Source organism: Canis lupus, chromosome 1 (assembly GCF_003254725.2).
Source record: "Canis lupus dingo isolate Sandy chromosome 1, ASM325472v2, whole genome shotgun sequence".
NCBI classification, from domain to species: Eukaryota; Metazoa; Chordata; class Mammalia; order Carnivora; family Canidae; genus Canis; species Canis lupus.
Window position 1 is genome coordinate 103,020,404 of NC_064243.1, and position 12,152 is coordinate 103,032,555.

The 12,152-nt window shown below is 58.4% G+C and overlaps 1 protein-coding gene across 7 annotated transcripts; it reads right to left on the minus strand.

Annotated features, from left to right (window-relative positions):
- Nucleotides 1-336: 336 nt before the first annotated feature.
- On the minus strand, nucleotides 337-12,141 carry LENG8 (leukocyte receptor cluster member 8). 7 transcript variants are annotated; one of them, XM_025423945.3, is made up of 18 exons: nucleotides 11,999-12,130; nucleotides 11,150-11,350; nucleotides 10,596-10,688; nucleotides 9,722-9,896; nucleotides 9,261-9,362; nucleotides 8,479-8,589; nucleotides 7,165-7,417; nucleotides 6,806-6,947; nucleotides 6,344-6,532; nucleotides 6,053-6,073; nucleotides 5,668-5,946; nucleotides 5,399-5,539; nucleotides 5,003-5,288; nucleotides 4,333-4,434; nucleotides 4,186-4,254; nucleotides 3,963-4,092; nucleotides 3,672-3,879; nucleotides 337-1,618 (listed from the first exon to the last, which is right to left on the minus strand). In XM_025423945.3, the coding sequence occupies exons 3-18, from the start codon at nucleotides 10,631-10,633 to the stop codon at nucleotides 1,456-1,458; spliced, it is 2,409 nt and encodes an 802-aa protein (XP_025279730.1). In that variant the 5' UTR covers nucleotides 10,634-10,688; nucleotides 11,150-11,350; nucleotides 11,999-12,130; the 3' UTR covers nucleotides 337-1,455. The 7 variants fall into 7 exon arrangements, with proteins under 7 accessions (XP_025279730.1, XP_025279731.1, XP_025279729.1 ...); XM_025423946.3 differs by lacking the exon at nucleotides 11,150-11,350 and having other exon boundaries at nucleotides 10,596-10,684; nucleotides 11,999-12,136; XM_025423944.3 differs by lacking the exon at nucleotides 11,150-11,350 and having other exon boundaries at nucleotides 11,999-12,044.
- Between the last annotated feature and the right edge of the window lie 11 nt (nucleotides 12,142-12,152).

Below are 12,152 nucleotides of genomic sequence, written 5' to 3' on the forward strand. Positions count from 1 at the left end.
GCCTGCTTCTCTGGGGCAGCATGTGCTGTGCCCCACCCTCCCCCTTCCCCTCCCCAGAAAATATGGCCCAAGTGCTGAGACAGAGGCTGGAAGAGGAGGGGCTCAGAGTAATAACAGCTCCTACCCTGGCCAAGGTGCCCCAAGATTCTCAGGTCTGCCTCCCTGAGGCTGGTTGCAGGCCAAGGCAGGAGCTGGAAGCCAGCCCCTAGCAGAAGTGTGGCTGTGCCCACATGGGCCGGCAGAGGGCACCCTGGCTGAGATAGCTCTGGGGTGATGATCCCCTCAGATCCGCTGGTGGCCGCTCTCAACCTGTCCAAGCAGGAAGGGACAAAGTGCTCTCTCTCTCTCTCTCTTTAATTTTGGTTTCTCTCAAGCTTCCAAATGGTGCTCAGTGATCCAAGGAAAGAATGAAGGAAGGAGAAGGGAGGGGAAAGGGAAGGGAGGGGAGGCAGAGGAGGAACATCTGGAAAAAAAGCAGCCTGACAGTCCAGCTGTTTGCAAACTCATCGCACATCCTCCAGTTACATGGCAGAAGAGGGGGGAGGGCCAAAAAGAAAAAGGGGAGGAAGAAAACTAACTTAAACACACACAAAAAGAAAAGAGAAGGAAACATGACGTGAGCTGGTGATCCATGGAGGCAGGGAGGGAGGGAGGGTAACCGTTTTACCTGTGCTGAACCAAAGAAGGGTTGGGGAGCAGGAAGAGGAGGAAGGGAAGGAAAAAAAAAACCAGAAGAAACACGGGGGTGGAGGGAGGAGGGACACGGAGACAACTTAATACAACTGTAGACGAGGCGGCCCGGCCGAGGTCCCGCGATGGCCTCCGGAGTCCTCAGTGCGCAGTGTCGGCGTGGATGTGGTGCTGGCTTGGCGGCGGCATTTCTGGCGTGGGGGGCTGAGGGTGGGGCACAGTCTCTACATGGCTCCCCTAGCCCCGAATACTGAGGCCCCAGAGGGCTGGGCAATAAGAGTCTGTGGTGAGGCAGGCAGGTGGCGGGTGGCGGGCTGCTGTGCTGGTGGCCCCGCCACGGGCGGGCACGGGCGGAGTGGCCTGTCTTCTTCCGGCCCCCTGGGCATGGGATGGGCCAGGGTGCCAGGTCGGTACCGGAGTACAAGCTCGAGAGAGAGAGAGAGAAAACACTGAGACAGCATTAGTGGAGGTGCCAGGTGGACACAGAGCAGCCTACAGACCATGCCCCCAACCCTCCGCTGTCCCACCCCATCCTCCCCCAATCCCACTCCTCTGAGACAAAAAATAAAAATGTAGAAAAAATCTCTGTACAGACTCCCCGGTGGGAAAACGGGGACAGGGATGGCAGCTCTTCCTGGAGCCCACTCCCCATGAATTAATTTACAACCCAAGTCCATGGCTCAAAAACAAAATCGGCAAAGGCGGCGCTGGGGGGCCACAGCCCTGCCCCCACCCCACCCCACCCCACCCCATCCGCGCTGGTGCTCAGAAGGCTGACAGCTGCGCCAGGCTGAGGCGGCAGTCGATGCTGGCGTTGTCCAGGCCCGTGTATGCCAGGCCCAGGGGCTCTAGGAAGGCCCGGCAGGCGGCCTCGCCCTCGAAGGCCAGCTCGGCCTGCAGGTAGGAGACTGGCAGCGCAGGGCGGAAGCTACGGAGACAAGAGGAGAATGCGATGAGGCAGGCAGTGGGCAGGGGAGGGCCCCACAAGCAGGGAGTGGGTGCCCCCCCTTCGGGCACCCAAAGGGTTTCCTCAGCACATTACCTGCTGACCTCTCACCCATCCCCACCCAACCTCCCCACCTCCAGGGGCTTGGGGGGGCCCGGGGTGGGGTTAGTGGCCCCAGCCCCGGCTGTGCCCCCCCTTCACCCTCACTTACCTGTACAGGGGGGACCAAGGAGGGTGGGAGGGAAGGGCCCAGCTGGTTCCTTTGCTGCTCAAGGGCCCACTGTGGCCCAAGCAGAAGGAGGGACCCCAGGGGATGGTGGTGGGCATGGGCTGGCAGGTCTGACAGCTACTCTGGGGGACCCGCCCTGGCTGTTTCCCCTGCCTGGGTCAAAGTGCCTCCGGAATGCCAGCAAAGCTTCAGCCAACATGTATTATGACGTGCTGGCTACAGTCACTTGCGGTTGCTAACAAGACACAGCATGTGCCAGAAGATAGCTGTTAACTTGAATTCTCTCCCAGAAACCCTGTCACCCTGCCCTTATATCACACAGGACATAAACCAGTCCTGCCTCAAGTCTGTGCCTGGTCTTGGCCTGGATATCCACAGAGGGCATAAAAGAGTCCATTCCTACCACAGCTGAGCTGGCCTCCTGGCCATCCTGCAGGGACCTGGTTCTGGGGACTCTCAGACTCAGGGCCAGGGCTGTCCGTGTCTGCTGGTGGAGGGGGGCAGTGAGAGCATGTGGCCAGTGATGGGCCAAGGCCCCTCCTACAAGGCGCTTTCATGGCTGTGGCCCCAACCAAGACCCAGCAGGTATAAACTAACCCGAATGGCGACCTGCCCACATGACACCCCTGGGAGCAGCACAGAAGCTTGGGAGCTGTCCCGCTGCAGACAGCAGACTCTGAGGGACAGCCCACAGGGCCTTTAGACATACCACCTCCCCGACACTCCTGGGTAGGTAGTCAGATTCTGCTCATCCTAGCGCCTTCATGTTTCTGCCCATGTCCTTGTCTACTTCTGTGGCCCCTACCCTGGCTCAGCCTCTGCCTTAAATCTCCTGGACCCAAACTGGAGCATGGAATCTGTGGTCTCATATCTTCAGGGTGACCCTCTCTCCCCAGTCTCACACCATTCCTGTGACTCTTAAGGTAACTTTTGTGGCCCCTTGGACCTACCAACCTCTGACCAAGAGTTCTCAACTTTGGCAAGACTGACACTGGGGCCAGGTGATTCGGTTGTGGGGCATCCCGGGCACTTCAAGGGGTTGAGCAGCATCCCAGGCCTCTACCCACTAGACACCAGTAGCCACCCCTAGAAGAGATCACCTGACATCTCCCTATGTCGCCCAGGGGCATTTCACTGCCCTGCTGGAAAAAACACAGGTTCCCCACCACACACATGCACGCATGCATGCCACACACGCGCGCGCACACACACAGCACACGTGATAGCTGATGACAGAGAAGCATGCTCTTTTTATGTCCAGCCCCTGATCTGCCTAGCCCCCACATCACACCTTTCTCCCTAAATATTTCCTGCACTCTCGAAGGAACTCAAGTCAGAACAGGGTCTTGTCCTGTTACATCAGAAGCTACCAAGAGCAGGGCCATCTTTTCTAGTTTGTTTCTACCGAGTGGGAGCTCAGTGTCAAGAGAGCCTTGAAAGGTGAACAGAGATCTCAGAGTGAGGGGACCGAGAAAACAAACCAGGGTCCAAGGTGATGCGAGCAGAAAAAAGAGACTCAGGGGTAAAGAGGGAACCCTGGAGCAGCAAGACAGAATGGGGAAGGAGATGCAGACGCAGGCGTGGGAGACACGGTGAACTGTGGGGAGGGAAGCAGAAGGGCCTGGGGAGCAGGGTACGTGTAGAAACAAGGGGGGAGAGGACTACGGTCCAGGGCACAGCAGCTGGAGGCCTGACAGCCCGAGTGTGCAGGGGCAGGAGGAGAAAAGGAAGGGACGGGGGAAGGAGGGGAAGGCAGGCTGCCACAGGGCCAGCAGAGGGGGCGAGGGAGAACCCAGCTTCACATACGTTTTGATCATCGCCTTGAGGGCAGCTTTGCGCTCCCGGTCTGCAAACTTGTCCACCAGGTACCCAGACATGCAGGGCGCATGACAGTAGAGCCGGAAGAAGCGGTGGTAGTTGCCCAGAGCCCAGGCTGCCCTCAGTGCCAAAGCGTGAGCCACGCAAGGGTCTGCCTTCAGTTCCCGAGTCAGGTAGGCCAGCTCCGTGGTGATGTCTGGGGCCCAAGACAAAGGAGGATCAGCAGCGCCCAACCCTGGGGGCCTGGAGCCACCCTGTCCTGCAGGCAGCGCCTCTCACCTCCTGAGTTCTTGGTGAAGATGTAGTAGAGGACCCGGTAGGCAGTGAACTCGCCCACATTGCCTGGCAGGTTCTCGGCATACAGTGACTTGAGCTGCGTCTGGCACTGGTTGAACTCCTCATGGTCACCCTGGCACCCAGGGTGTGGACATCAAGAAAGATGGTGAGGCCAGCACAGGGAGCCCGGGAAGAGCCTGAAAGGGCCTCAGCACCCCACACTCACCTTCTCCAAGGCGATGCGAGCATGTGTCTCATATACTTCCACTGTGAACTCTGTTCGCACACCTTGCACCTGGATCGGCAGAACGAACAATGAGGCCAGAGCAGAACAGGACTCACCCAGGGCAGGCCTTCCCCGCAGCCCCCGCACCGTCAGGTCCTGCCGAATTGACTTCATCTGCTCGCACGCAAAAGCATAGTCTTGCTTCTCTTTCCAGTGGGACTTGACCATGCACAGAGACTTTTTCAAAACCTGGAAAGGGAACCAAATTAAGGCTCAGTGTGATTTCACAGCAGGATGAGCAAGGCTGTAACACCCATTATGATTCCACTAACTCTGTTCTAAGACAATAGCTACAATATCAAACTCCTTTAGTAACTCACTGCCAACTTTGAAAAGAACCCAACACATTTTGCAAGAATTACTACTCTCAACCTCAGCTGCCCACATCTGCGTGTCCAGTCCCCTGGATGGAACATTAGCCATGCCGCTGCTGCAGTCTCAGCAGAGCACAGAGGGGTCTGACTGCCTCCGTCACATGAAGTGCTGACCTAGGAAAGCCACTTCCTTCTCCGTCTCCTAATCAGGGAACATAAGCTCAGAGCTGAGCAAGTCTCCTGATGAGGATATGCAACCCAGCACAAATTCTGTCTCCAAGTCACCTTCAGAGAGCTCCCAGGCCCCAAAGTCCCTGCCCAGCTGCAAGCCCCTGCTGCCACAGCAGTCTCCTGTGCAACCTCTGCCGTGATTCCCGTGTTGGTACCACAGCCTAGTGCCAGCATCTGCCCTGCAGGGAGGACCTGCCCTTCCCAGCACTTACTGCCACAGGGCGCACAGTGGATGGGTCAGGGGCACAGGTGAGACGCAGATAGTGCTTGGTGATGTCAGGGCAAGTGCCCACAATCTGTAGTTCCTGCCAGTCAGGGTCAGCACCACTGCTTTCCAGGCTGCCCATCTGCAGCACCAGGGGCTCAAGGCGCAGGCGGCGGGAATGTCCATGCTGGAAGCGGGCCGCCCGCTTCTGCTTCTTAAGCTCACGCTCAGGGTCCTCACACTCTAGCGTGGCCATCTTTTTGCGGCTGCGCTTGGTGGGAGCAAGATCATGCCTGAAAAGAGATCAAGGTGAATAGGCAGATGTCACAGCATGCCTCTCCCACCACTCCCCAGGAACCCCGATCTCAGCCCCACCCCTTGGGCCACCTGCCCCAAGTCTCACCTCTTTCCACGCTGCGCCCTGCCTCGGCCCCGATCCATGTGGGCCCCTCGACCTCCTCGGCCCTTTGGGGGCGGGTTCCTGCGACCCACAGGGTGACACTCATTCCCTGAGTAAGAACTGTCTGAATCCGAGTGGGAGTCACTGCACAGAAGCAGCAAGAAGGTAAGGCCCGAAATGGCTCCTCCCCCCAAGACCCCACCCATGCCCCTCAACCCCCCCACAGCCCCTACGCCCCACCCCCCCCACCCCGGACCCTGAACTCTTCACACCTGCGGCGGAAGTGGCGGGTGGGGGACCGGGAGGAGGAACGGGAGCGGGAGTCCGTGCTGGAGGAAGAGCTGTTGTCCTTCATGAAGACATTGCGGTTGCCAAACTTGGCGAAGCTGCTGCCCCGGGCTCGGCCAGCACCCCCAGCCCCTGGTGTCCCTCGCTGGGACTGGGCACCCCCGCCCCTTGTCGCTGAGCCTGCCCCCCTGGGAGGATGAAGGCTGCTAGGGGCCTCCCACCGCTTCTTCTTGGGGCTCTCAGCCACAGGCTCCCGAGTCAGCCTGAGGATATAGCAGGGCAGGGCATCACCAATCCAGCGCCTCCACCAACCCCAGCATCTGCCAGCCGCCCCAGGAACACACCACCTCAGGCAGGAAAGAAACTTACCCAGGCGACTCAGCTAACACACTGCAAAAATGGGAGGCAAACCCAAGATTTTCTCTGTCTAGAGAGTGTTCTTCGCTGCTGAGTACCATGCACTCGCCAGGCTTCAGGGCCTTCACCCCACCCCAGGATTCCACCACCAGGCAGTGCCTGGGCCTCAGCTCTACCCTCCTGGCCTTCTACCCCTGGGAGCCAACTTTCTTGCTCATTCTTGGGGCTTCAGATACCTAAGTCTGCAGGTCTCCGCTTCAGCACCCAGAATCGCCCTCCTCCCCATCCCTGGCCTAGACTAACCCTGGCAGGGGCTCCCGGCTCCAGTCAATGGTATAAGCTGAGCCGTCCTGCAGCCGAGCCTGCAGCAGCTCCTTGAGTAGCTTCTCTGTCCGGTCCTTGTCCTCCTCCGACTCACAGGCAGTAAAACAGCGCTCCACATACTCCTTCATGTCCTGTGGCCAATCATCAGGCTTCCCCGACAGGCTCCCCCTGGGTGAAGGCAGACGTGGGACTCAGCTGGACGGCACCCCACACCCCAGCAAAGATGGCTGTCACTACCACTCACAAAGCAGACACAAACCCAAAACAATGCGAGCATCATCTTCTTCCCCTCTCATTTCATGCTCACAGCAACCCTAAAAGAGGAACCCCTCCCCATCTTGGAGGGGCAGACTGAGGCTCAGAGGGGTGCACAACCTGCCAGTGGACTATACGCACAGCAGAAGGAGAGAGCTGGGACAGGATCAAGGGGGTGGCCATCACCTGTGGTTCTGGGCTTTCTCAGGGTTGGGCTGGGGGCCGAAGCTGCTGTGCTGGCCCTCCGAGGTGGAGCTGAAGCTCTGACTGGTGACAGCAAAGGGCCGTTTCTGAATGTTGAACTTGAGACCACCAGTCCCCGGGGCTGCTGTGAGGGCCGCAAGAGCTGGGGTTAGACCTTACCGTGGCCTTCCTCAGGTTGCCTGATCTCCAGGAATGGGAGACGCCAAGCTCTAGAGAAGGGCTCCAAACCAACTGCATCCAGAGCCAGGGAATGAGCACCACACCCAGAAGTGCCCCACGCTTGGCTCTGTAAGGTGCAGCCCCTATGCCCTCTCTCTCCCCAAATTCCACCTCCAACTTACGCTTCATCCGGTTCCACAACTGTTGGCCCTTCTTGGGCTTGGCAGGCTCAGAGTAGGCATGTGGCCCATAGGCCTGGCCTGAGGCAGGCCCTGCCTGGCTGTGCTGTGTGGCTGGGGCTGTTCCAGGCTGGGGGCCACTGTTCAGAGCATGAGCCCCATGCGGGGGGTTGGAGGGCTGAGGGGGCTGGGCTGCTGGCAGCTGCTGAGGGGGGGCCTGGTAGGACATGCTTTCTTCCATGCCAGGGACTGGGGGCTGTTGGAGGAAGCAGGTGCTGAGGGCAGGAGCAGAGCTTCCAGTGCTGGCTCTCACACTGTCCTCATGATCACAGCACCACTCAGCCCTCAACTCCGTCCTGTGACCCTCCCACATCTCACTGCCCCAAGCACTCAGTGTCTCCCTGAGGAACGGAGGTTTAGTGCCCACCCTCTTCAGAGCTGAGAAGGCTCCAGCTTAGATCCTGAGATGTTCTCCCACAGTCCCCAGCCACTCAGTGGCAGCAGTAGGCATCTAAACCTCAGTTAGGCAACTAGTGAGCGCTCTAGTGAGTGCTGCCAACACACCCAGGAGTTATTGTCTGAACACATGCTGTATGCCGGTCAAAACACACATATGGTCACCCACGTTCTAGGGGACCCTGTGAAGAAGTGGTTATCCTTCCCACTTGACAGGACTGGCTGAGACGCAGAGAGGGTATGAGACTTGTAATGACACCAAGGGAGGGGAGCTGGGACTCTGGCCCAGGTCACTCCACCTCCCCTGCACAGCTCTGCACTACTCCACGCTGCACGTTAAGTGCAAGGCCAGACAATGTGCATGACTATGCATGTCTGTGTGCACTGCACTGAGAGAAGATTCCCAAGATAGGCTGCCACACTGCAAACCGCAGCTACCATCAACCCCAACACCTACTCCCAGGCCTTGCCCAAGCCCTAAACCCATCCTGGTTTCATTTTTTTAAGTTTATTTATTTATTCATGAGAGACAAGGAGAGAGGCAGAGTCACAGGCAGACTGGTGAAGAAGCAGAAGGAGAAGCAGGCTCCTGTAGGGAGCCCGATGTGGGACTCGATCCCGGGACCCCGGGACCACGACCTGAGCCGAAGTCAGACGCTCAACCACTGAGCCACCCAGGTGCCCCCATCCTGGTTTCAAAAACTATAGTTTGCCCTCCTCAGTTATCAGATCGGTAGTCACCAGGCAGGAGACTACCCAGAGGCAGCCATTGTAACAAATACAGGGGTCCCCACCATTCACCCACTCAGAAAAACTACATTCCCCATCTTGAACATGCCACAAAGCTGGTGGGGGTGTTACCTGGCTCAGAGTCCCCTGGTGCTGGGGTGCTGATGGCTGCTGGGGTGCGGTGGAGCCATACGAGCTGGCCATGCCATATTGGGAAGGGGAACCATAGCTCTGGTACATGCTCTGCCAGAGGCACAGAAATGAGGATCAGGACAGGCCCAGCTCCCTCCCCTTCTCCCGCCCTCTCAGGTGCCAGACATAACCTCTGTGCTCCACACTCTTACCCCTATCTTTCTCCACTACATAAATCCTTCTTATGAGAAAAACAACAAAAAACTCTATCAATCCCATTCTCCATTTAAGAAATATTTACCGAATGCCAACTTTCCTAAACGCTACAACAGAACCAAAAATAAACAGCAAAAATCCACCCTCTCATGAAGTCTGCGCTCAAAACACGTGCACAGTTGCAGATGGATACACAGAGTATCTGGCAGCAAGCACTGTGAAAGCAAGAAGGAGTGGGGTGCAACCCTGCTTTAACTTATCCAGTCAGAGAAAGGTCTAACCTGGGAAGCACCCCCACCACCACCACGACGGTGAGAACACGGAGAGGTGTGGGAAAAGGGAATGAGAGCTGACACAGAGCACAGGTGGACGTCATGGGTAACAGACTAAGCATGGGGAGAGGAAGTGGCCAGAGCAGAGAAGGTGGGACCTAGAAAGGGCCTTCAACTTGATCATGGGAACAACATGCTAGTGGAGTGTCTCGGAAGCTGTCACTGCTGTCTTCGAGTCTTCCCCTGGCCCTGGAACCCACCCCCCTACCCGCCCCCGCTGGGCTGGATGCTCACCATGGGGTAGTAATAGCTGTAAGGATAGGCGTAGTTGTACTGCTGGTACCACTGGTAGTACTGCTGCTGCTGCAGAGCTGAGGCCTCTGCCTGAGACACATACTGTGGAGAGAGGCCCACATGCCATCAGCACTGGCAGCAGCACACACCCTCCGGCCCCCAAATGTGGTTAACTACTAAGGAACACAACTGGGTCCATCTCTCTCCAAGAGCCACAGCTTCTACTAACGCACTTGAGGCATCTCAGGGGCCCAGGACATGCCTCCCTCTTAAGGCTAGATTCCCAGGGACAAGGACCACACGGTGCCCTGGGCTCTTCAAGGAAACAGACCTTGCTCCCCCATCCAAGGGCTCCTAGAACATCTTCGGAGCACTGTGTCCTTGTGATACCAGGGAACACCATATATTTCCCTCCCTAGCAACCCCCGCTCAGGGTCCCCAGGTCCTGTGTGCCTTCTCACTTGTGCACTGGCCACAGGCCCATTGCTGCTGGCCTTGCCGGAGCTGCCAGCGGCTCCTGCTTTGCTGATGCTGGCCAGAGCCTGGCGGGCCTTCTCCCACTCCGGGTTCTCATGCATAGGAGCTTCCATGCCATTCTCTCTGCCTGTCCCGGCCACCATGCTGTACTGAGAAGACCTGCAAGGAAGGGACATCAAGTCAGTCTTTTCTCTCCCTGTACATGGCGGGCAAAATGCAGGCAGGCACATACCAGGGCCTGAATCCTAGACTCCTTCATGCTATCTACTAGAGTCTAAATTTTTAAATCTAAGATATATTTTAATCTGTAACATGCTAACAATTCCTTTCTGTCTCACACCTCCCTGAGAAAGAAATCCGACTAAAGACAGAGACCTATGACATTTTTCCAGGTGTCTGACACACAGTAATTGTTAGATACCGAATGAAAAGATTACCAGTGTCCAGAGAAATTAACAGAACCTGGTGCCTACTAAGTCTAAATGTCTTATGAGTCAATTTTCACAGGTCCCCAGCCAACAGAAGACTATCATCATACTGTTTTGGAAAAACAAGGTATTAACAGACAATAAATGAGAGGATTAAGTGTGTTGGAGGCTGCCCCTTAATCAGTCCATGGAATGAATCACCCCAATTCTGAGAAATAAGCACTGTTCCATGGACACAATGTTCAGAGAGGTGAAAACCTGCTGTCCACCCAACAACCAAACACTTCCCTTCACCGTGTGACCAGAGGCACTCCTCCTCACCACCCCCACAAGGACTGTTCCAGCACATCCCAGTCATCTCAGGGAACACCACTGAGTCCTGCTTCTGCCTGCCCTCCCCTCCAGCCTCTGTCTCTCTAGCCACACTAACCAATCCGTGCTCCGCTGATCACCCACGTTGGCCGCCATCTGGACCTTGGGGCATAAGGGGTGGATCTCAGGAGCCAGACTGCTTTCTCACTGTCTATGAGAAAAAGGAGGAGTTAGGGAGACTCAGGAAGGAGCAGGAGACAAGTCACGAAGTGGGGAAGAGGAGATGGGCTCACGGGAAGTCGGGCAGAGGAGGAGGTATGAGAAGTTAGGAGCCACTAGGAGACGAGGAACCACTGAAGAGAATCCTGGGTGTGGAATAAAGGGGCTCCTGTAAGGAGCCCCCGGGCTCCCTGCAGTGCTCTGGGTGGAACATGAGGGATGTGAAAACAGGGAAGGCTGAAGGGATTCCCCAAAGGGAAAGAGAAGGACCTGAAACCCTAAGGGGAAATGGATGGTGCAGAGGGCGGGGAGGGGGGGTGCCCTCAGGAAGGAGCCCCAGGCTAGTGGGAAGCCCCAGGGAGGGGGGGAACGACGACCTCGCGAAGGGAAGGTCCGAAGGAGCCCCCGGGGCAGGAGAGAAGGTGCGGGGGGGGGGGGGGTGCTGACAGACACCTCGAGCAAGGGCTAGGACGTGTTCCAGAGGAAAGCCTGCTCCTGAGAGAAAGCACGAGGTCCCGGAGGGTGCTCTGGGGAGCAGTCCGGAAAGACGGACTCTAGCGAGCACTCAGAACAACCAGCAGGCAGGAGGGAGGGCTCCCGGAAGTCGCTCCAGGAAACAAGGACAAGCGCCGCGTGCCCCTGGGGAGCCCTGCACTGTAGAAACGTCCTCTCAGGAAGTGCCCCCCACGGGCAGAGGCACTTCCTCTGCCGGGTGGCCGGGGGCCCAACAACGTCCCGCACACCCAGGACTGCAAGAGAGCGAGAGGGCCTCGGGCGGCCTCAGCCGCGGAGACCGAGGAGCACGGGTGGGCCCCGAGGCAGGCCCTCGCCGGTCCTACTACGACGGAGGAGGTGAGAGCAGCGGCTCTCACGGCCGCAGGGAAGGCCGTCCAGAGGGCAGAGACGCCAGGCGCAGGCCCGCCACCCGCTCCAGACCACCGCCCGGCCGCGCCGCGCTTGCGCACCACGGCTCGGGGGTGAGGCGAAGGGAGCACCGAAGCGCAGGGGCTGCGCGTCGCCCGGGGCAACGCCATCCTCCGGGTGGAACCGCCGGGTCACTGGGGGCTGAAGAAGAGGGCGCTCAGGCCCCAGGAATTCCGGGGAGGGGGCGGGGAGCCACGGGCCGACGGCGCACGCGCGAGAGCGCGCAGGCGCAGAAACCGCCAGTGCCCGCCACACCCTGTCGTCGCTCGCGCGCGGCGTCCGTTGGTGCGACGGCCCACCAGGCCTCGGGACCCGCCGGGCGTAGGCCCGGAAGGAGACGCCGTCCCCGCCGGCTCGCCCGCCGCGCCTCACACTCACCTCAGCCGCTCGCCCCCTGGACTCGTCAGCAGCGGCCCAAGGCGACACCGACACCAGTGCGGAACTGCTCGTGACCCGGCTGGCTCTTGTCTTCCTTGGGCTTCGACGTTCTGACCGCGGCGTCCTGACGTCATGCGGAGGCCTCTCCCCACCT

What these genes read in the sequence shown, in the direction of transcription:
- LENG8 (XM_035712685.2), bottom strand. Translation starts at nt 12,132, where the DNA reads ATGACGTCAGGACGCCGCGGTCAGAACGTCGAAGCCCAAGGAAGACAA. An exon ending in GGCCTGTGGCCAGTGCACAA is followed by an intron (nt 9,363 to 9,721) that starts GTGAGAAGGCAC and finishes CTCTCTCCACAG; the next exon opens with TATGTGTCTCAGGCAGAGGC. An exon ending in CCACTGTGCGCCCTGTGGCA is followed by an intron (nt 4,435 to 5,002) that starts GTAAGTGCTGGG and finishes TTCCCTTTCCAG; the next exon opens with GTTTTGAAAAAGTCTCTGTG.